Source organism: Dermacentor silvarum, chromosome 1 (genome assembly GCF_013339745.2).
Source record: "Dermacentor silvarum isolate Dsil-2018 chromosome 1, BIME_Dsil_1.4, whole genome shotgun sequence".
In the NCBI taxonomy this organism is placed as follows: Eukaryota; Metazoa; Arthropoda; class Arachnida; order Ixodida; family Ixodidae; genus Dermacentor; species Dermacentor silvarum.
In genome coordinates this window covers 38221089-38241266 of record NC_051154.1, presented here as the reverse complement: position 1 = coordinate 38241266, position 20178 = coordinate 38221089, and the positions used below count along the sequence as shown (strand labels likewise).

The 20178-nt window shown below is 45.7% G+C and overlaps 2 protein-coding genes across 5 annotated transcripts in view; one reads left to right on the top strand and one right to left on the bottom strand.

The window, feature by feature from the left end:
* Positions 1 to 68: 68 nt before the first annotated feature.
* LOC119460824 (synaptobrevin homolog YKT6) lies at positions 69 to 8851 on the top strand. 2 transcript variants are annotated; one of them, XM_037721930.2, is made up of 9 exons: positions 69 to 151; positions 373 to 510; positions 649 to 731; positions 791 to 891; positions 1063 to 1121; positions 1181 to 1226; positions 1308 to 1373; positions 1436 to 1537; positions 8624 to 8851. In XM_037721930.2, exons 2-9 carry the CDS (start codon positions 404 to 406, stop codon positions 8657 to 8659), a joined length of 600 nt encoding a protein of 199 aa, XP_037577858.1. In that variant the 5' UTR covers positions 69 to 151; positions 373 to 403; the 3' UTR covers positions 8660 to 8851. The 2 variants fall into 2 exon arrangements, with proteins under 2 accessions (XP_037577858.1, XP_037577851.1); XM_037721923.2 differs by having other exon boundaries at positions 93 to 261.
* The window catches only part of LOC119460785 (DDB1- and CUL4-associated factor 10), a 28073-nt gene continuing 16734 nt past the window's right edge, over positions 8840 to 20178 (bottom strand). For all 3 annotated transcript variants that reach the window (XM_049666825.1, XM_037721875.2, XM_037721890.2), the window contains exon 7: positions 8840 to 9825. In XM_049666825.1, the coding sequence (XP_049522782.1) occupies positions 9082 to 9825 (744 nt within the window). In that variant the 3' untranslated portion in view covers positions 8840 to 9081. The remainder of the gene's footprint in view (positions 9826 to 20178) is intronic.

The following is a 20178-nucleotide window of genomic DNA, read 5'->3' as shown; positions in this document are numbered from 1 at the left end:
TTGAGAAAATAAATAATATTATTAAGGTTAACTATATTATTTTAATAAATATGTCATTGGCAAGGAAGGTTTTGGGTGATAGGGTATAGGCTCACTTCCGCCTTCCGCTCTGAAATAGCTCGTCGATTTGGTCTCGGGCAATTTTATATCTGTGAGTAGGTTGCTGTGGGAAATTCGGCGAATAGTTTTGCGTTATAACATACGTTATGCTCATGAACGGCCAAGCTAGGTTGCTCATTGCTTAATCTTCCTATTAAATAGGTATGCAATCTGGTGACTAGCTGATGCCGTCAGTAGTGGCGATAACATACCAAATGGGAGCTTCCCCGAGTTGTCTTCACGTCAATTCAATCGGTGTTTCTTGTTTTCCAGACCAACACAAAACCCGGGAACCGACGTCAGTATGGTCAAGTTATTTCACATAGCCGTGTTGTATAAGCACCCAACGAAAGGCGTCATATTAAAATGCGCGAGCGATGTATCGTCGTTCAGCTTCTTCCAGCGATCGAGGTGCGTGTGAGCCGGTGACAAAAAAGTTTGTGTCAAAAGTTGGCACATACATTTCCTCGCATTATGTAGACCCTAAGTGAATTGTTTTAAATCTATTGCTCCTGACTACATGTAGCAACGCGCTTTCACCTGTTGCAGCGTTGTGGAATTTCTCAAGTTTTCCAGTCAAATCATAGTGTCTCGAAGCTGTGCGGCGACTAGGTCTTCTGTACGGGAGCGAGGTAGGCGCGACACTTTACGGGCGAACGGTTGTTTTAACGGCATTCCGTCTCTTATGCAGAATACATGTGCCACGTCTACGTTCGCAGTGACAGCTTAGCGGGCGTCGTCGTTTCTGACCACGAATACCCGAGCCGAGTGGCGCACACGTTACTCAACAAGGTAAGTTTAATATGTGAAACCCGGCTGAACACCAGCTTTGCGGATTCATGTTTGTTTACACACAGCTCATGAGTACGTGACGCCCTTTTCGAAAATGTTGCCTGCAAACAAACAGGAACGTAAGCGCTAGTACTTGCAGATGACTGTTTCGATGTTTCTTGTCCACCCTAGGTACTGGACGATTTTGCGTCGAAAATTCCGGCGCATACGTGGTCTTCTCTAGTAGAAAGGTAATATCAAGTGTAGCTGACTTTCTCGCATCTTATGCCTGCCTCTGCTACCCTTGTAGCACATGCCAGTACCAGGGCTTGGAGGCGTACCTGGCAAAGTACCAGGTAATTTGTCCGATACCTTTGGAGTGCACCATTCATTTGTATACTTGCAAGCACCGATCTCACTTTTTGGATTTTTTCAAGGTACCCACTGAAGCTGATGCAATGACCAAGATCCAAGCCGACCTGGATGAAACAAAAATCATCCTGGTACGTTTGCATCTGTGCTATGTTGTAGCATGAAATGAGCCCACCATGTTTTATCTGTGCAGCACAATACCATTGAAGCTGTCTTGGAGCGTGGCGAGAAACTGGATGACCTTGTGGCAAAATCTGAAGACCTGAGCATGCAGTCAAAAACATTTTACAAGACAGTGAGTGCTACTCTGGATTACTTTACGAGTTAGTCAGAAGCAACTCTTGCATGCCTACCTGCAATATTGCTTGGCCTTTGGGGACACAGCACATTCACAAGTTCTCGAGCAGATCCTTAACTTACAGCTGAATCTAAAGTGACCTCAGTGGGTAACTGCTAAGCTATTTAGCACAGAATTCTTGCCTCACAGCTATTCATAAGTACTGCTTTCTTTTTGTTAATTTCATCCTTGACCGGTGTTTACCCCTTTGTTATAACATCACGTAGGCTACATTCTAGATGTCATTATTTGCATCTGTGATGCAATACGAAGCATGTGGATTATTGTGGCTTGTCAAATGCACACTTATAAGCCATGGCTTAAGTCTTTAAGCTTGCCGCTTAAAGCAGCATATCAAGCTCTTCAGTACTGTGCCTCATTGGGATAATCAAATACAACTTACAAGAGCTATCCACTGTGAATTGTAATTTCATTAAGCATGTAGCTTGCAGAGCACCCAAGCCAACTCTGAAGTTGCTTGAACATGTACCCAATGGATTAAGAAATGCACCTGCTTCTACACACTTGTGGCATGTTGAGAAGATGGCAATTTTATCTATAAAACATGGGTAGCGTCAAAGCCCAGAATTGCTGGCTTTATGACATTGCGGCAGTATCTCTGGGCAGGACCTTCCGTCCTTGTGGCCACAGCTGTCAAAGCAAATTCATGTAGGATGCACTATCAACAAATCTGTTATATATTGTATTATTTGTACTTGGATAACCTGGACAGGTAGCAGATCATTGGAAAGTATTTGATTCAGAGCTTTGTGGCATGGGTTTGATTTGACCTAAGGTCACTGTTCAGCTGTCACCGTGACTGTGTGCACTCCATTTAAAGCACTGTAGCAAGGTGCATTGCTTGGTTAAGTAGTGGCATAAAGCGACAACATCCACGGTGTGCCGTAGCCTACACTGTCTCGTTCTTTCTATGTTTACCTCTCATAACAGCAATTTGCTCTGACCAATCCTATCACGCCAGTGCAAGCACTGCACACTACTTGGCACCAAAGTGTGACAAAGGTGCTGCAAATCAATTTGCCTGGAGCTTGGGGAGTTGTTAACTGCTTCTGCATCGGCACTTCTAGCAGACTGGTCCTAGTATTCTATAAAATGGCCCCAGGTTACATTCGGTGCTGGCACAGCCAAATGTGGGAGCAAAACCAATAAATGCAAATTTTGCTGGGCAGTGAGGCTGCCGCTCAACTTAAGTACTAATAACATGCTGATAAAGTAGTGTTCGAAAAACTTATGCTTTCTGTGTGATCACTTCAGATGTCCAAAGTTGAGTGCCCTAGAGGCCGTAGTATGATGTAATGGTGTATGGGCACTGATTGCCATGCCAGTCGCACCCAACTGCAGCCAGATATGAAAGCTGCTATATGTAGGCTGTAGAAAAAGACGAATAAACGCGCTCAGGCGGGCGCTGCGAAGAGAAGTTGGAACGATGAGCTCTCTGTCTGGTTTGTTCGCGTCTCGTTAGTTTTCTACATTTTGGTGCCGAAAACCTCCGTGCGGACTCGTTACTTTCATCGCACGTCTCCAAGTACCTTCTACTCTACCACTTCGCGCTGCGGGTGGCGAGGACTGACTGGATAACGCATCGTTCATGATTGGCGTGGAGACCAGATCTCTATCAAGAGTAGTCGGATGGATGGCCTCAAGACCAAGCGGTCGGCTCGACGAGCACAGAATACGAAGATTCTGCAGGAAACTCGGTTGCTGCTTACAGATCCTACCTTGGACAAGTCAAAGCTTTCAGGTATTTTTGACCGTCTATCTGCTAGCAACAACGAGCTCTCAAAACTTAACGATGCACTTGAAGAGCACATTGTCGATGATGAGCTGGAAGCAGAATACGTAACTGCTGCAGAATATAATGATCAAGCTATCAGCATGCTTGCCGAGATTCGTTGCAAGATCGCCGCTTTGGAACGCGCGGACAGTATAGCGGAGACTGCTTCTCAGAATCCAAGCCCGACAGTTCCTCACGCTATGCCCAGAATTTGATATGCTAACGAATCTTGATATGGCAACATTTAAAGGCCACATTCACAAATGGGCAGCTTTCTGGGAGCAGTTAGAGCAGACTGTTCATCTCAACAACGCTATATCGACAACGACCAAGTTTTTCTATTTACGGCATTATCTTGCTGGGGAAGCGGCAGCGGCCATTGCCGGTTTACCGACTTCTGAAGCTTGCTACGCAGATGCTGTTGAACTTCTCAAAGAACGTTTTGGCGATCTGCCCAGGAGAAGACAACCCGTCAGATTTATTGACTAGGGGCATATCTTTAAAGGTTCTACGTACATGTCGCAACTGGTGGAGGGGACCTGAATGGCTATCCCAGCCAAGATCAACCTGGCCTACAGACTCAGACATGAGCACATAGATCTACAAAGAGTCAGAGTGTGACATGCATCATGTGCTTCTTCAAGCACCGAGAATGGTGGACACTCTGACTTAAGGAAGTTTGGCAACCTACAGAAGCTCCTTTGCGTGACCGCCTGGGTACTTCGATTTGTGCACCGATGTCGTCTTATTCAAACGTCGTCTGGTGGAACTCTTTCAACAGAGGAGCTAAACAAGGCGGAAATGTTCTGGATCTGTCGTGTCCAGCTCGAAGTATTCACGAATGACATTGAACACCTTCGGCTTAGAGAAACTGTCAAGAAACACTCTGTATTGCACGATCTCCACCCTTACCTGGATCACAGCGGGCAGCTTCGACTTGGTGGCCGACTTGAAAGAATGAACGCTACGTATGACGAAAAGCACCCAGTTATTCTACCGCAAAGGCATCCCTTCACGGCCTTAGTTGTTACTGAGGCTCACTGTAGAGCTTTACATGGTGGGGTGGCAAGCACTATGATGCAGATTCGACAGCGTTACTGGGTTGTACGTGCTCGACAAGAAGTTAAACGGATCATCAATGCTTGCTTTCTCTGCAAAAAATAGTGTCAAACCTGTGAAGGTGCAATATGCTCCAATGATTGAAGACAGGCTTCTCACATCACGGCCGTTTGAAGTTGTGAGATTAGACTTTGCAGGCCCACTATATGTAATGTAAAGCAACATGAGACTGATGAAGTTGCATACAAAGCTTATATTCTGTTGTTCACATGTGCGACCACGAGAGCTGTACACCTTGAATTGACGAGTGGAATCTCTACAAGCTCCTTCTTGCTAACGTTCCGTAGGTTTTTGGCTCGTAGAGGAGTGCCCGTTACACTGTACTCCGATAATGCGAGAGCATCGCGAGATTTACATTTGGAACACCATGAAGAGCTCTCCATTTGCATCTTTTCTCTTGACGCATCGCATAGAATGGAAATTTATTATGCCAGGTGCGCCTTGGTGGGAGAGACTTATCCGATCAGTCAAGTCATCTTTACGCATGGTGCTGGGAAAGAGCAAGCTCAACAGCGAACAAACTCAGACTGTACTGCTGGAGGTAGAAGCGGTTATCAATTCAAGACCCCTAACCTATACGTATACGGACACTAGAGAGCCTTCTCCACTATGTCCTGCTCATTTTCTGGTCGGGAGCTCATTTCTTGCTTCTCCAGAGCGAACCAACAGTGGCGACGAAGCTCTAAGTGCACAGTCTACGCGACGTGACCTCAGCAAGAAGTTGCGATACTGCCAGAAGCTCGTGGACCACCTGTGGATCCGATGGAAGAAAGAATACCTCCTGGAGCTGTGGACACTTCACCTCTACCCATCGCATCCTAGTAGCAGTCTACAAGTAGATGATGTCGTACTCATCGAGGAGCCTAACATCTCTAGAGGTATTTGGCCACTGGGACGAGTCGTGGACGTCTTCCCTGGTCAAAATGGAATCATCCGAGCCTGCCGTGTGAAAGCTGAAGATGGCAAGTTTATAAGACCAGTGCAGAAATTGTTCAAGCTTGAATTGGACAACGCTACTGGGGGGCGGGAGTATGTAGAAAAAGACAAATAAACTCGCTCAGGCAGGCACTGCGAAGAGAAGTTGGAACAATGAGCTCTGTCTGGTTTCTTCGCGTCTCGTTAGTTTTCTACATCAGCAAAATTTAAGTGGTTTCTACCCAGCCTGTTCAACTTTTAGTCTTTAAAAAATGATGCCATAAGATCTCGAATATCATTGGTCAATCTTGGGCATCTCCTAATGAGAGCAGGCAGGCTCTCTTGTAGACTGCCACATTTTGCACCTTGAGAGCTTTGCTTAAACTACACTTCAAAGAATAATGGTTCATGCAGAGAAAGAACCAAGCTATATCGCTAGTTCTACAATATGCATGGGAAAATGAGATGTGTAAATTTCTTAACTGCCTACAGAGTGGCAGTCTGACTTCTCTGTGTAGCAGCTGCACCTAGCCTCTCCTCTACGTGTGGCCAGGACAACTGTGCACACAATTCAGCCACTTGAATTTAGCATGTGGAAATTTCTGTATCTTATGTGACCTGGTTCCCAGAGCACAAGTGCCACTGTGCTTCTTTCTTACTGCTTCATCAGAGTTAAGTGGCAAGCAGGGATGACCTTGCAGAATTTATCATGAAATCCATTTTCTGTGAAAATGTGCACAAGGGCTTGGCTTTGCAAGCAAGTGAACTATACAGCTTTGTTGCAGAAGCATTTGAAGAAAGGAACACACTCCATGAGCGTAAGCACAAATAGGAAGGAAAATACATTAGAGCATTTTTTGTACATGATAGAAGTTAACCGCGAAATCATTGTGCACACAGTTGTGGACCCAAAGCTTAGGACTATGGCCATGGAAATGCAAAATGCCATCTACTTGATTTTTTTTTTGTTTACAATTAATCCTGATCGTACCTGAAAGAGACAAAGGAGTGTAGTACACACACTTTGTACAATCTGTTTACAAAATAGTTTTGCTGCTCCAAGATAGCTCATCATTGTGCCTGTGCACAATTTTTCAGCGAAGGCATGGTTCTCTTAAAGGGCCCCTCGCCAGGACACATAGCAAATTTTGGTGATACGCTGGAAGTTGTTGCATGCCCTCCAAGGAGTGTTCTATGGCAAGGATGTTTCAAATTAGTTGATTAATAGCAGAGATAGAAATATTTGAAGTGCCGCGAACTCATAGCTTCCGGAGGTGAGCGACACCTTGGCAACATACTCTCTCTACTTCTTGCCCAGTCTAGCCTCCGCAAGCAAAATTCCTTCCCTGCATTCTCCGAGAGATGGAGGATTGCGTGACAAATATGCCAGGGTCCCGCCTTCTTTTCTTTCTCACGCGCGTTTTTGCTGAGTGGCTCTCTTCCGGTGACGGTCTTGTGCGCGAGCTTGTTGCAGTGTGCCACAACCACGAGCACTGAGGTAGGCACGAGAGGATGAAAAAGCATGATGCAGCACTGGAACATGGTAGAAAATAACATAGTTTGTAGAAAATGACACTACAGGATGTGGGAACAAGCAGCCGAAACGGAAGTACATCTCTCTTGCTACGGTACGAAGTAAAACAAAAACACGCAGGCATTCGGTTTGTATGTTTTATTATTTCTCTAAACTTTAATTTGTCTATTGAAGCAACAGACTAAACAAATAACTGAGGTTGCCTTGAGTAATTCAAGTCACATGTCACCATGAGTGACGTCGCAGCACGGCCATGTACGTAAGCACACTTGCGCGATTGATGTCGACTCGACATGCTGGCAGCGCAGCGCCCGCAAGGATAAGGGCAAACAGCGTTTAGTTTGAAATTTACGCTCTTTCTGTGGCAGGTAGGGATGTAATACTTAACAGACACGATCGTTAGCGTGCATTGTATGCACTGCGCTTGTCAGCTCAACATGGCCAGACTTGTTGAAGGGCCCTTTAAAGGGACAGACCACCATTCAGAATATGAATCGAGATAGCCCCACTGATGGAAAGATCGTGCCACGTATTGACTGAAATAAGCATTTTTTTTCCTACTAAACGAGAATTCAATTTTTACACAACAAATAACAAAAAATGACCTTTGGTGCCATCACTCGGCAAAAGCACAACCAATAGAATGCCCTATTATGTGACCTTCTATTAGTGTATGTGGCTCCTTGGCCTTTTTTAAATATTGAAATGCTATACTTTTTTTTTTCTGTTACAATTTTTTATGGAACTTTCAGTGTGCAGCTAAATCTTCAATATTGTTATGAGAAGTGGCACCATAGCCTTCGAGATCGGGTGGCGCACACTGTAGCCCATTCTCGGAGGCCATAGTGATGATGTGAGAACTTGCACCCATGGCCAAAAGAGGGCACCACATTGCTGCTTGGGTTTAAAGTGGAAGGAAACATAAACAGATCAGCTGTAGAGATCAGCAAGAGACGATTAGAGTACTGGTGGAAAAAAAGCAGGGAAAGATGGATACGACCTGATCTCTTAAAATCATAGGCAGCGGTACAAGGTAAATTTTTGAAAAAGAAAAATAATGAGAGGTATACAAAAATGCTAGATAAAGAACATGTATAGTATACCTGATTAAATCAAGCAGGCTAGGTGACTATTTGTCGCCGCCCCGTTTCAAAGGGGATGCCAATAAATCATCATCATCATCTAGCACTCGGATTTGCAGCAGCCACAGATACAACTTCTTACACCAGCATTTTATTTTTGGAAGAGGCGAGAATGTCTAAATGCAGATGGTTAATGAAAGTTGCACTCCTGCGAAATCCACCCACTGTTCTGCTTTCCCAAGTTGCAAGGCGGGCTATAGGCATCGCTCTCACTTCTCAGTGTTGCTGGCGACGGGACTGCTATTTTTTTTTTAGACTGTTCAGATCTAAAAGCTCTTACAAAATTTCTAAGCACTATGGGACTAACCACTGCAGCTATCAACACTACTGAAAATTAGCATTTCATTGCACCATAAAGAACTGGGTTCTTAAATACCGGTTGTTAGTCCCTTTAAGACAATTGCAGAAAACATGACTGCCAGCCAGTTGTAGGCATGAAAGGTGTGCTTAGCTGTTGAGGTACCTGTTGCATTGACTGCAGAAGTATAACATCAGATTTGTTACTGTAGAAAAAGTAATCTGTCTGTATTATTTTTCAGGCCCGCAAGACCAATCAATGCTGCACCATCCTCTGAAATCAACTGGAGCTTGTTGACTTGTATGTGTAGATATATATACGTGTTCTGTCAAAGCTGTTGTGGGCACCTGCTGGACACAGGGCGCTACTCATTGTGCAACATGGCTTTGTGTGAAAACAGCCACCCTAAAACAGTTGTAACTAAGTGGACAAATAAAACTTGACGTGGGCCAGCCAGTATATTCTAAAAGGTGCTATACAGACAACGTATGCATACTTTATTTGCCTCTGTGAACATATATATATACAGAGTGATAATTAACAATGCATGGCACCAGACTTGGTGTCTCAAATGCATGGCACCAGACTTGGTGTCCCATGTGCAATGTTCCTGTATCAAGACGCTCAACACGCGGGACTGCATTTGGCAGTGCTTAAACCATTCTCTTTCCATCCCCTCACACCCGAGGTCCATTGCACTCACAGCACCGGCTTGTGAAAGCACACCTGTCCATTGAGGCAGCCAGAGGCCAGAAGGAAATGGGTCGGTGAGAATTTAGTGCTCACAACGTAGTTGGCATGGCTCACATTTGTCAGCACATGGACCAGGGGACGAGGTGGAGATGCAGGTACACAGTCACTGAGTTCCTGAAAGTCGGAGTCAAAGGCAAGGAGGCGCACACCCCGTTCAAGCGGGGAACACACAAGTCGACCGTCAGTGCTGAAACAGAGTTCTTTGATCCAGCCCCTCCCACGATTGGGTTCCTGGGCATAATGAAGCAGCCGTGGCTGGGCTGCCTTGCACCGGACATCCTTGGAAGTACCAGGCCTGCCCAATGACTGCAGGCCCACAAGGGGTGGCTGGCCGGACAGCAATGCCATGGCCTCCTCCATGGTGCCTTCACTCACCACTGGGGGGCCATTTGAAGCACCCAGTGACACATGGAAAACACGCGACTCTGGAACATCATCAGACTCCTCAGCAATGAAGACCGGTGGCATCCATAGGCGATCCCAGTCACCATCCCAGAGCGGCTCGATTCCTGGCTGCCGCCGTTCCCAGTCGCCACCAGCCAGGCCCCCAACAAGGAGCTCGTCCTCAATGTCAGAGTCAGTGTCAGGCCAATCCCGTTCCTCGGAGGAGCTACTGCCAGCTGCACTGTGGCTGCCACTGCTTCCACTCTCTGGTGGTGGCTGCTCTTGAATGTCATGCACACAGGTCCACTGCACACACAAACATGAAAGAATATTTTCCACAACCACAGGTCTGACTGCACTTATTACACCTGCTCGTGCTGCACTGAAAGCAGGCAAGAGTGCCAGACACTTTCTCCACAAAAGCAACATTAGAGAGTTTGATTTCAAGACTCGCGAGAATAGTGGGCCATGACAGCGCACTCACGCAACCCAAGGCGGTTTTTGCGTTCCCGTCAACCCAAAATAGAGAAATACCATTACGTTCCCAAGCTGTCACTCTTGCTAGCAATTCAAACTGGCATGGTCGCCAAGGTAGCCGCGGCCCACACTTCATATACTGCCGTAATGCAGCTCATTGTTAGTGCAAACTTGGCCTGTTGCAGCTGATTAAACAGCATTATTTAGGTATGTTGGACATAGTGCTTTGCAACGCATTAAGGGGACCCTGAAATGATTTTGTACAAACTTGCTGAGTCGTTACGAAGGTCCTTCTGATCATTAAGTGAGGCATGTAAGTGTTTTGTGTAAAGCCTGTATTTATTAGGTTTTAAAAATGCACATAGCCACCGATCGCAGCGGCGCCGCCCCGTTACACTACACAAGTAGTTATAGCAATTGCGTCAGTTGGGCGAGCTTTCTGACTGGCTACCCAGGTACTATCATCGACGTTGGTTAATTTGTTCCTATAAAAAAATAGAGAATACACATGACAATTTATCACTACACTTAAGCACTTCCAGAACAGCAAGTGTCGTATGCTTATGTTATGTGCTCAGTGTTGATTTATTTATTTCAGGGAACCGAGTGGGTTACATTCGAAAAAGTGGAAAACAAGAAACAGCAGTAAATTTATATTAAACTAAGTATAATTGAGGCTCACGGGGGAAAAAAGAAAGTTGCATCAGTACAAGGAAAGAAAATAACCAGCTGAACAAATAAATCATGCTCAAAGTAGTTATACGTGCCTGCAAAACGCACACCACCTGTTTTAAAAAGATTGGCGTGCTAAGAAAAATACCAAAAAAGCTGACAATGATAAAATTGTGTTTATGACAACAGCAGGTTTGTTAAAGCAGCTTTGAACTTAGCATTATCAGATATTTCGACGACGGATCGGGGAAGGCGATTACAACTTGCTGAGGTACTGGGGATGAATGAATTTAAAAAATGGTTGGTGTGGCATGAAGGAATCCCAACCTTATGATGATGGACGATGCGGGCTGAAACGTAACACGAGGGAGTTATCAATTTATTCTTAAGAATGGGGTTGTCATGATATGCCTTATGGAATAGGCAAAGACGGAATATTTTCCTACGTTGTGATAGCAGTGGTAACCATAAGCTTGCTTTCATAGTAGTGACGCTGGAGTAGTGATAATTATAAAGAATGAAGTGAGCCGCCCGGTTCTGGACAGATTCCTGTTGATAGATGAACGTCTCTTGACTGGGGTCCCAGACAGATGCAGCATATTCCAGTTTAGTACAAACTAACGATTTGTAAGGAAGCAATTTTACAGAACTAGAAGAAGATAAAAATTGTGGCATGGCATATGTAGCCCAGCATGTGATTAGCGTTGTTGGTTATATGGTCTACATGCATGTTCCAAGAAAGATTAAAAGAAATAAATATGCCTAGATATTTGTAACAGGACACAGATTCAAGGTTACTAGTATTGAGAAGATATGAGGGCAATGTGGCATTCCGAGAAACACGCATGTACTTGCATTAGTTCCCATGTTAGCCCAGTCACGAGCATGGTTGATATTGAACTGAAGAAGACCTACATTAGAATCAAATTTCGTGGTTTATGATGCAGTCTGCAAAAAGGTTCATTGATGAACGTAATCCAACAGGTAAGTCATTGATATAGATAAGAAAAAGCAATGGTCCCAACAAAGAGCCTTGTGGCATGCCCGAATCAACTGCAGAAGTGAAGGAGGAAGTGTTAATAGCTGTGACAAATTATGAACAATCTGTATAGAAAGAGCGCAGCCATTGAAGAACGTTAGGATCAAGGTTAAGTTTACTTTGATACAATGTCGACCGGGTAAAGTGGGTCGTCACCGCAAGAATTGGGAGACGGCGACGATGACGAAAAATAGAAAAGACTGTATTCACTTCATTGGTACATGGTTGTGACTATCACAGTCTTGAGTGGTTTTGTCTCGCACAGGGACCAGGACGGCCTTAAATCACCCTTCGCGGTCTTGTGGCAGTGCCTTTGTCGGGTTGTCAAGTTGACCACCTCTTGCCCCTCGTTTCCTCTCCTTTGGTTGCGTCTGCTCAGGTTGTAGAGGGGTGACGCTTTCTCGGGGATGAAGGGGATTATCTCGTCACGGGAAAAGCGCTCGGGCATGTTTTCCACATTTGAGAGGTAGTTTCCAGGAAGATCATAACCGCCTTTTAAGGATGAAGATAATTGCCCCGACACGGGAACGTGCGCAGGTTTGGTTTAGCCACACCACTCTTCGTACAATAAAGTTTATTCATTCATTCCCGCAATTGAGATGCAGAGTTCTAAGCCGATCATAACAGCGTAGTTTTAGAAAAAAGCAGTTGATGAGAAACCTTGTCAAACGCTTTTGAAATATCTAGGAACATACAGTCTACAATGGAACCCCTGTCAAGGATAGAATTTAGGTCATGTGTAAACGATATAAGTTGCGTTTCACAGGAAAATTACTAACGAAATCCATGCTGGTAATCTGTAAACAAGGTGTTTGACTGTAGCAATGATGCAAGGTAAGAGTAAATGACACTATAATTTTACAAGCAATGCACGCAAGTGAAATGGGTCGATAATTAAGTGGCAAATGGCTATCCCCAGACTTGTGCAAAGGAATCACCCTCCCTCCCGACCTTCCAGTCTTCCAGAATGCAGACTGCCTGAAGAGATTACTGGAATAGATTAGAAAGTATTATAGCACTGTATACTTTTGTCGTGATTAAAAACTTGGAATTTATATTATGAGCGTCACATGACGAAGAAACTTAGTTTATTATTTTTTTCTATGCCAGCAATATCAAATAGGGTCCATTGGTAAAAAATCAGTACTGGGATAAGTAGGGGTTAAAGGACACACATTTTCGTAAAAAGCAGAAACAAATAGAGTTCAGAACAGTTGCGCACTCATCAAATAGGATTAGTAGATTGCTTGAGAAGATGGACTAACAGTAGATTTAATCAAAGATGGAGGAGATATGCTTGAAAAGCTTGCGGCCCTTTATACGCAATGCCTCACAACTTCAAGTGTACCAGAGAGCTGGAAGAACGCCAACATTATACTTATCCATAAGAAGGGAGACGTTAAATAATTGAAGAATTACAGACCCATTAGCTTGCTTTCAGTATTGTATAAAATATTCACCAAGATAATTTCCAATAGAATCAGGACAACACTTGACTTCAGTCAACCAAGAGAACAGGCTGGCTTCAGGAAGGGATATTCTACGATGGACCATATCCATGCCATCAATCAGGTAATCGAGAAATCTGCGGAGTACAATCAACCTCTCTATATGGCTTTCATAGATTATGAAAAGGCATTCGATTCAGTAGAGATACCAGCAGTCATAGAGGCATTGCGTAATCAAGGAGTAGAGGAGGCATACGTGAACATCTACAAGGATTCCACAGCTACCTTGGTTCTGCGCAAGAAAAGTAGAAAGATACCTATCAAGAAAGGGGTCAGGCAAGGAGACACAATCTCTCCAATGCTATTCACTGCATGCTTAGAAGTATTCAAGCTCTTAGACTGGGAAGGATTAGGAGTGAGGATCGACGGCAAATATCTCGGCAACCTTCGGTTTGCAGATGACATTGTCCTATTGAGCAACAATGGAGAGGAATTACAACAAATGATTGAGGACCTTAACCGAGAAAGTGTAAGAGTGGGGTTGAAGATTAATATGCAGAAGACAAAGATAATGTTCAATAGCCTGGCAAGGGAACAAGAATTCAGGATCGCCAGCCAGCCTCTAGCGTCTGTAAAGGAGTACGTTTATCTAGGTCAATTACCCACAGGGAACCCTGATCATGAGAAAGAAATCTACAGAAGAATAAAATTGGGTTGGAGTGCATACGGCAGGCATTGCCAAATCCTGACTGGGAGCTTACCACTGTCGTTGAAAAGAAAAGTGTACAATCATTGCATTCTACCGGTGCTAACATATGGGGCAGAAACTTGGAGGTTAACAAAGAAGCTCGAGAACAAGTTAAGGACCGCACAAAGAGCGATGGAACGAAAAATCTTAGGAGTAACGTTAAGAGACAGGAAGAGAGCGATGTGGATTAGAGAACAAACGGGGGTAGACGATATTGTGTAAGAGTGGGGTTGAAGATTAATATGCAGAAGACAAAGATAATGTTCAATAGCCTGGCAAGGGAACAAGAATTCAGGATCGCCAGCCAGCCTCTAGCGTCTGTAAAGGAGTACGTTTATCTAGGTCAATTACCCACAGGGAACCCTGATCATGAGAAAGAAATCTACAGAAGAATAAAATTGGGTTGGAGTGCATACGGCAGGCATTGCCAAATCCTGACTGGGAGCTTACCACTGTCGTTGAAAAGAAAAGTGTACAATCATTGCATTCTACCGGTGCTAACATATGGGGCAGAAACTTGGAGGTTAACAAAGAAGCTCGAGAACAAGTTAAGGACCGCACAAAGAGCGATGGAACGAAAAATCTTAGGAGTAACGTTAAGAGACAGGAAGAGAGCGATGTGGATTAGAGAACAAACGGGGGTAGACGATATTCTAGTTGACATTAAGCAGAAGAAATGGAGAAATGAATTAACCATGTAATGCGTAGGATGGATAACCGGTGGACCATTAGGGTTACAGAATGGATACCAAGAGAAGGGAAGCACAGTCGAGGACGGCAGAAAGTCAGGTGGGATGATGAGGTTAGGAAATTCGCAGGCGCAAGTTGGAATACGCTAGCGCAAGACAGGGGTAATTGGAGATCGCAGGGAGAGGCCTTCGTCCTGCAGTGGACATAAATATAGGCTGATGATGATGATTGCTTGAGTCTTTAGGGGGAAAGTTGAATTATCTCTTTTGTTGACTACTGTTATGATCGGCAAGGAATTCGACAGGTCAATGGGGGAAACCAAACCCGCGCACATTCCCGTGTCGGGGCAATTATCTACAACCCCAAGAGGCGGTTCTGATCTTCCTGGAAACTGTACCTCTCAAATGTGGGAAACAAGCCCAAGCGCCTTTCTCGTGACGAGATAATATCCCCTTCATTCCCGAGAAAGCGTCACACCTCTACGACCTGAGCAGACGAAAAAGGCGAGCTACCAGGAAAGAGGATGCAAGGGAGAGGAGATCGTCAACTTGACCACCCGACAGAGGACTGACACTTCCACAAGTTCCCCGAAGGAGACATCGGCCACCACGAGGGGATTTAAGGCCGTCCTGGCCCCCGTGTTAAACAAAACCGTTCGAGACTCGGATAGAGTCAAAACCATGTACCAATGAAGTGAATACAATCTTTTCTATTTTTCATCATCACGAGGCCCGCCTTCATCGCAGTCTCCTGATTCCTGCGATGACGACCCACCTCACCCGGTCGAGATTACAGTAAAAGCTCGATGATACGAATCTAACGGGGTCACGAAAAATATTTGTATTAGCCGAAATTCGTATCATCGAAACAATTAAAACTACTGTCGAATCTCGATAAATCGAACTCGAAGGGGCCCGAAAATTTGTTCGAATTAAAAGGACGTATTTTTGAAGTATTCGTGCACCATAGCACGATGCACGAACGGTGCGATCGTGAAATATCGCGGCGCGCAAGCGCATAGCAAGCGCGGGCCACGAAACTGCCCACACCGGCTAACGGTCGCTTCCCCATAACGACAAAAAACAAAGCTTCAGGGAGCGAGCGGGCGGCACCGGCACACGGGTGCGCACGGAGACCGTCGAAGGTGAGGGAGGAGGGCGGCAGGGAAGCGGATTTGGCCCCGTCAACTCCGCCGCTTCGGTGGCTCCCCTCGCCCTCCCTCTCAACTCCCTCGTAGCTCTCTCACCTTCGACTCCATGCGCACATCTCCGTGCGCGCCCGCCGCCGTGCTGGCGCCAGCTTATTTTAGCCGCCCCCTGAAGTTTCGTTTTCTGCAGTTATTGGGAAGCGAGCGTTTGCGGGCGTGGCAGTTTCGTTGGCCCGACTGTGCCTCCGCCGCTGCTTCCCTCTGCGCTGCTGCCGCAGCGTGCAAGGTCAACATGTGACTAGAAAATAGAGGAGAAGGGTTCACTGCCATTTTATACGCGTGGCTGAGACGTCGGCACTAGTGTGTGCTAGAATACGGTTGTCTAGAACACTCTAGTCGGCACGTACACGCTTGTTCCAGCGCGATGCAGAAACGGTGACCTTGCAATTTGAGAGAGGGGGAAATTTCCGCCGCTGGTTCTTTTTTTTTTCCCTCGTTCGTTCGCGTGCGGCATTGAGGGGTCTCCTGAGCTTTTGCTCTATGGCGGTGTCGGAGCAATGCCGGTCGGAGGTGCCGCCTGCTAAGAGCATTGTCGGTGCGCGGTATGTTCGAAATAAGCGTGTTCGAATTAACGAGATTCGACTGTAGCTAAATTAAAGAGTCAGAGGTGAACTCACTCAGGCACATGTACGTAAAAAGCATTTATTTCTTGAAGCGCCACCGCTTCAAACTCTTCGCGCCCAGTCGCGGAGTCCGCGCTGTCCGGCGCCGCGCCTCCGCACCAAAAGAGGAGAGAAAGCGCGTGACTGCGCGCTGTTCTCTTTCACGGCGGTCGGTGGGGCGGCGTTTATTCGTATCAACCAACGCAGGCTGTAAATCGATTCGTAACAACCGTTCTCCAGCACGTTGCAAAGTAATGGGGCTCGGCCGGGACCACAGAAAAATTCGTATCATCCGGAAATTCGTATTAGCCGTGATCGTATCATCGAGCTTTTACTGTATATCACTACACTCCAAAATTGCCTAGGGTTACTAATTAAGAGATGGCAATTTAGTATTGAAAAATGAATCGTTGGCATGCTTAAGAGCTTTTTTGTATTCGGTAGCCACAGCCTCATGAGCTGTCTCAACGTTCTAGAGTACCGGTTTTGCAGAGAGAAAAATGTGTTTTTTCTTATTACACAGCCTCTTTAACGATTGACTGAACCATGGCAATTGCCAGTTTGACGAGATGACTATACATGGAACGTATTTCTCGATGAGTGATGAAACTTCTTCTTTGAATAAATTCCTGTTAGCATTCGTGGAGCAATCATGAAAGTTGGGAAAGTAATCATCTAAAAAAGCAGAAAGCTCATGGTTAATAGGATCATAATCAGCATGTTTACAGTCAGATATATTTTTTGTGGTTACTCTGGTGAGGCACGGTGCAGCTCAAAGAAAAATGAAGCAGTAAGTGATCACTTAACCGCTGTAGGTACAATATGAGATGGAAAAGATCAGGCATAGTGGTGAGCACTAAATCCAGGATGTTAGTTGTAGTAGTCGTAATTGGAGTGGCCTGCATTACAAGCTGGGACAAGTTGAAATCATTGCACAAATTCAGAAACCTGCCGCCTTCGCTGGAAAAACGATCACAATTCCTAGGAACACACATTGGACCATACTATATTAGGGAAATTAATGTCACCTACTAAAGGAATGGACTATTCGAATACCGCAATGTAATCATATGGATGACATCATGAAGGTCATCAGCAAAGGTGGGTGAACAGGGCGGCAGACGATAAACGCTTAATATCAATTTCTTAGAGCAAGTTTGTGTTTCAACCAAAACAAGTTCTGAAGCATTAGTAAGATGGATAGCAAAAGACAAAACAGCTTCAGAGACTGCTATAAGCACGCCTCCACCACACCGAGCACCCCTGTCACACCGATAAATGTTGTAGTTGTTTTTTACAATTCGCTGCTATCAATCTTCGCAGATAACCAGGTTTCAGCAAGACAAATTATGTCGGCGTCAGAAGCATCGATAGCAGAGCAAAGATGGTCACGTTTTGGAAGAATGCTTCGGATATTTGTGAATAAAAGCGAACGTTGGTTAATGACCGGTAACTTTGGTCCACTGCTCCTCTCGCAGTGCTATTCAGTGGCGGGTGGCGCGGAGGCGCTGTGCACGGAATCAGAAGAATCAACCGATGGCTTGAAGGCGCTAGAAATTTGACGCACGCAATCATCACAGGGATTGTAGGTGTAGCACTTTTTATTTATGTACAGCTTGTTGAAGCGAAGCTTCAAAATTAGGGGTTGGCTTTTGCCGAATTCAACCAGTTTCTTCCTAGCAGGATGAGTAGCGGGTGAATAGTCACACTAACGGAAATATTTTCTGCCTTCAGCTTAGAGTTATTGAGGAGTATTTGCTGTTTGAGTTTGAAAGAAGAGAATTTGGCAATAATTGGCCTGCACTTATTCGGAGTTCACCTGCCAAGCCTGTGTGCTCTCTTGATCAGTATTTCAGATGGTGACATTTTCAAGCAGGATGAAAGCACGTTGACCAGCTTTTCCTCTGACTGAGCCCAGGACTCCAACTGGGTGTTGGATAGGCCGTAGAATAGAAGGTTGTCTCGCCGCTGCATGTCTTCAAGCTCGACATGCTTAGAGCGCAGTTGAACGTTTTCACCATTAATTTGGTCAAATGACTGGCGAAGGCGCTGTGCCTGCTCCTGGTACTTCTGAAGAGCAACCGTTTTGCATTCAACCTCCTTTAATCTTTTGTCTATACAGTCGCGTCCCGCTACAACGGAATTCACGGGACATGCGAAAAATTTCTTTGTGGAGGAACTTCGTTGACGCGAAATTAGTATGTATATATGTACGCCAAACGGCAAAGCCACGAACGAAACCATAGTCTGGGAAATCTTCGCGATGGCGTGGGGGCAAAGGTTGATACGTACCGAAGATGGTCAATAAAGTGTCAACTTCACGAGGGAATGCATTTCGCGCCGCTGTTACAGCCTTTTTCGTACATTGCGGCCGACGCCTAACTCAACGCGCGTGCCCGGCCGATCACGATCAAAACACTCATTTTGCGGCACATGCACCATCGCAATGAAGCAGTTTGAATTATCACAACATTATTGTATATTTATGACAAAGTCGGCTAACTGCGCAAGCTTGCGCTTACCGTAAGTTTTATTTCCCGAAGTCGGTCAGCCTGGATTTCTTATGCTTCACCGCAAGCAAAGGCGTTACGCAAGCCTCACAGTCCGTTAAAAGAGCCATCGCAATGTCTCTGTCATGGGCTCTTATAACTTTTAAGATGAGGTCAAAAGGATCCATTACCAATACTTTCAAAGCAGTTCCCGGAGTTAGAGTGTCTAGCGGGTTGTCATTTTCCCCAGACGACGAGACATTGGCATGATGTTGACAACAGCGGCTGCAGCGCGGCTGCCGTATCTTGAAAGCAATCTGCGCCGTGCGCAAAGTGCGCGCCCGCGCGGTCATCTTCAAAGCACTACTGGCAACTAGTGCCAGTAGTGCTTTTGACGTTTAGTTCACATTGAAGCAAGAGACAGCACGGAGGTCAATTCGCTCGCTGCTATTGTCGCGCCTCCTCTCACTCCAGCGTGGTGACACCTTGCTAGGTAATTTAATTAGTAAGCGAATGTTTACAAGTTTATACGGCCGATGAAAATACGATCCTTAGTTTGTATAGCTGTCTACTATTATCTGCCATCACAATCGATGCTTCGCCTTTCGGGCGAAACTGCGAAATGTTTTCCTTCTGCTTTCTGCCTCAGCATCATATGTGCCTTCTCCTCGAGAGAGAAATTTACGCTTCTTCGTTGGCGTAGCCATTTCGACCGGACACACACCACAGAAAACGGCAGCGATTGTGGTGATCCCGTGCAGTCTCGCGCAGGCGCGTGATGACCACGCGTGGCTATGGATTGCAGTGGCGAAAATCGGTACTTTGAATTTGATTTCGTTCGCAAAAACCTCGTTCAAGTGGCACGGCCGCTGGATAAAAAAAAAAGGTGCGGCCTGCCGCGTCGGGCGCGCTGCTATGGGAGCGAACGTGACGGCCGTAGTTGCATTGTCGGCCGCTTGGCTGGGCCGAACGGCGCTAGCTGATGGGGATGGAACGCGTCGGCTTGCACGTGCGACGGCATTCCAAGCGCGTTCCTGACGCATTTGCTATGCCGATGCCAGACAACAGGCACCGGCGTGTGGCGCCACGGCAAATCAGCGTTTTCGATGCACGTGGCAGGCCGCACCTTTTTTTTTAATCCAGCGGCCGTGCAAGTGGACATACGATCGTCACAGCTTTCGAAGGGCCTTTAATTTGACTACTCAGCAGTTCTAATTTCAATTCAGTCCCAGTTTCGTTCTCGAAAAGTTCGTTGAAGCGGAAATACCGAATAAAACGCCTTCGTAA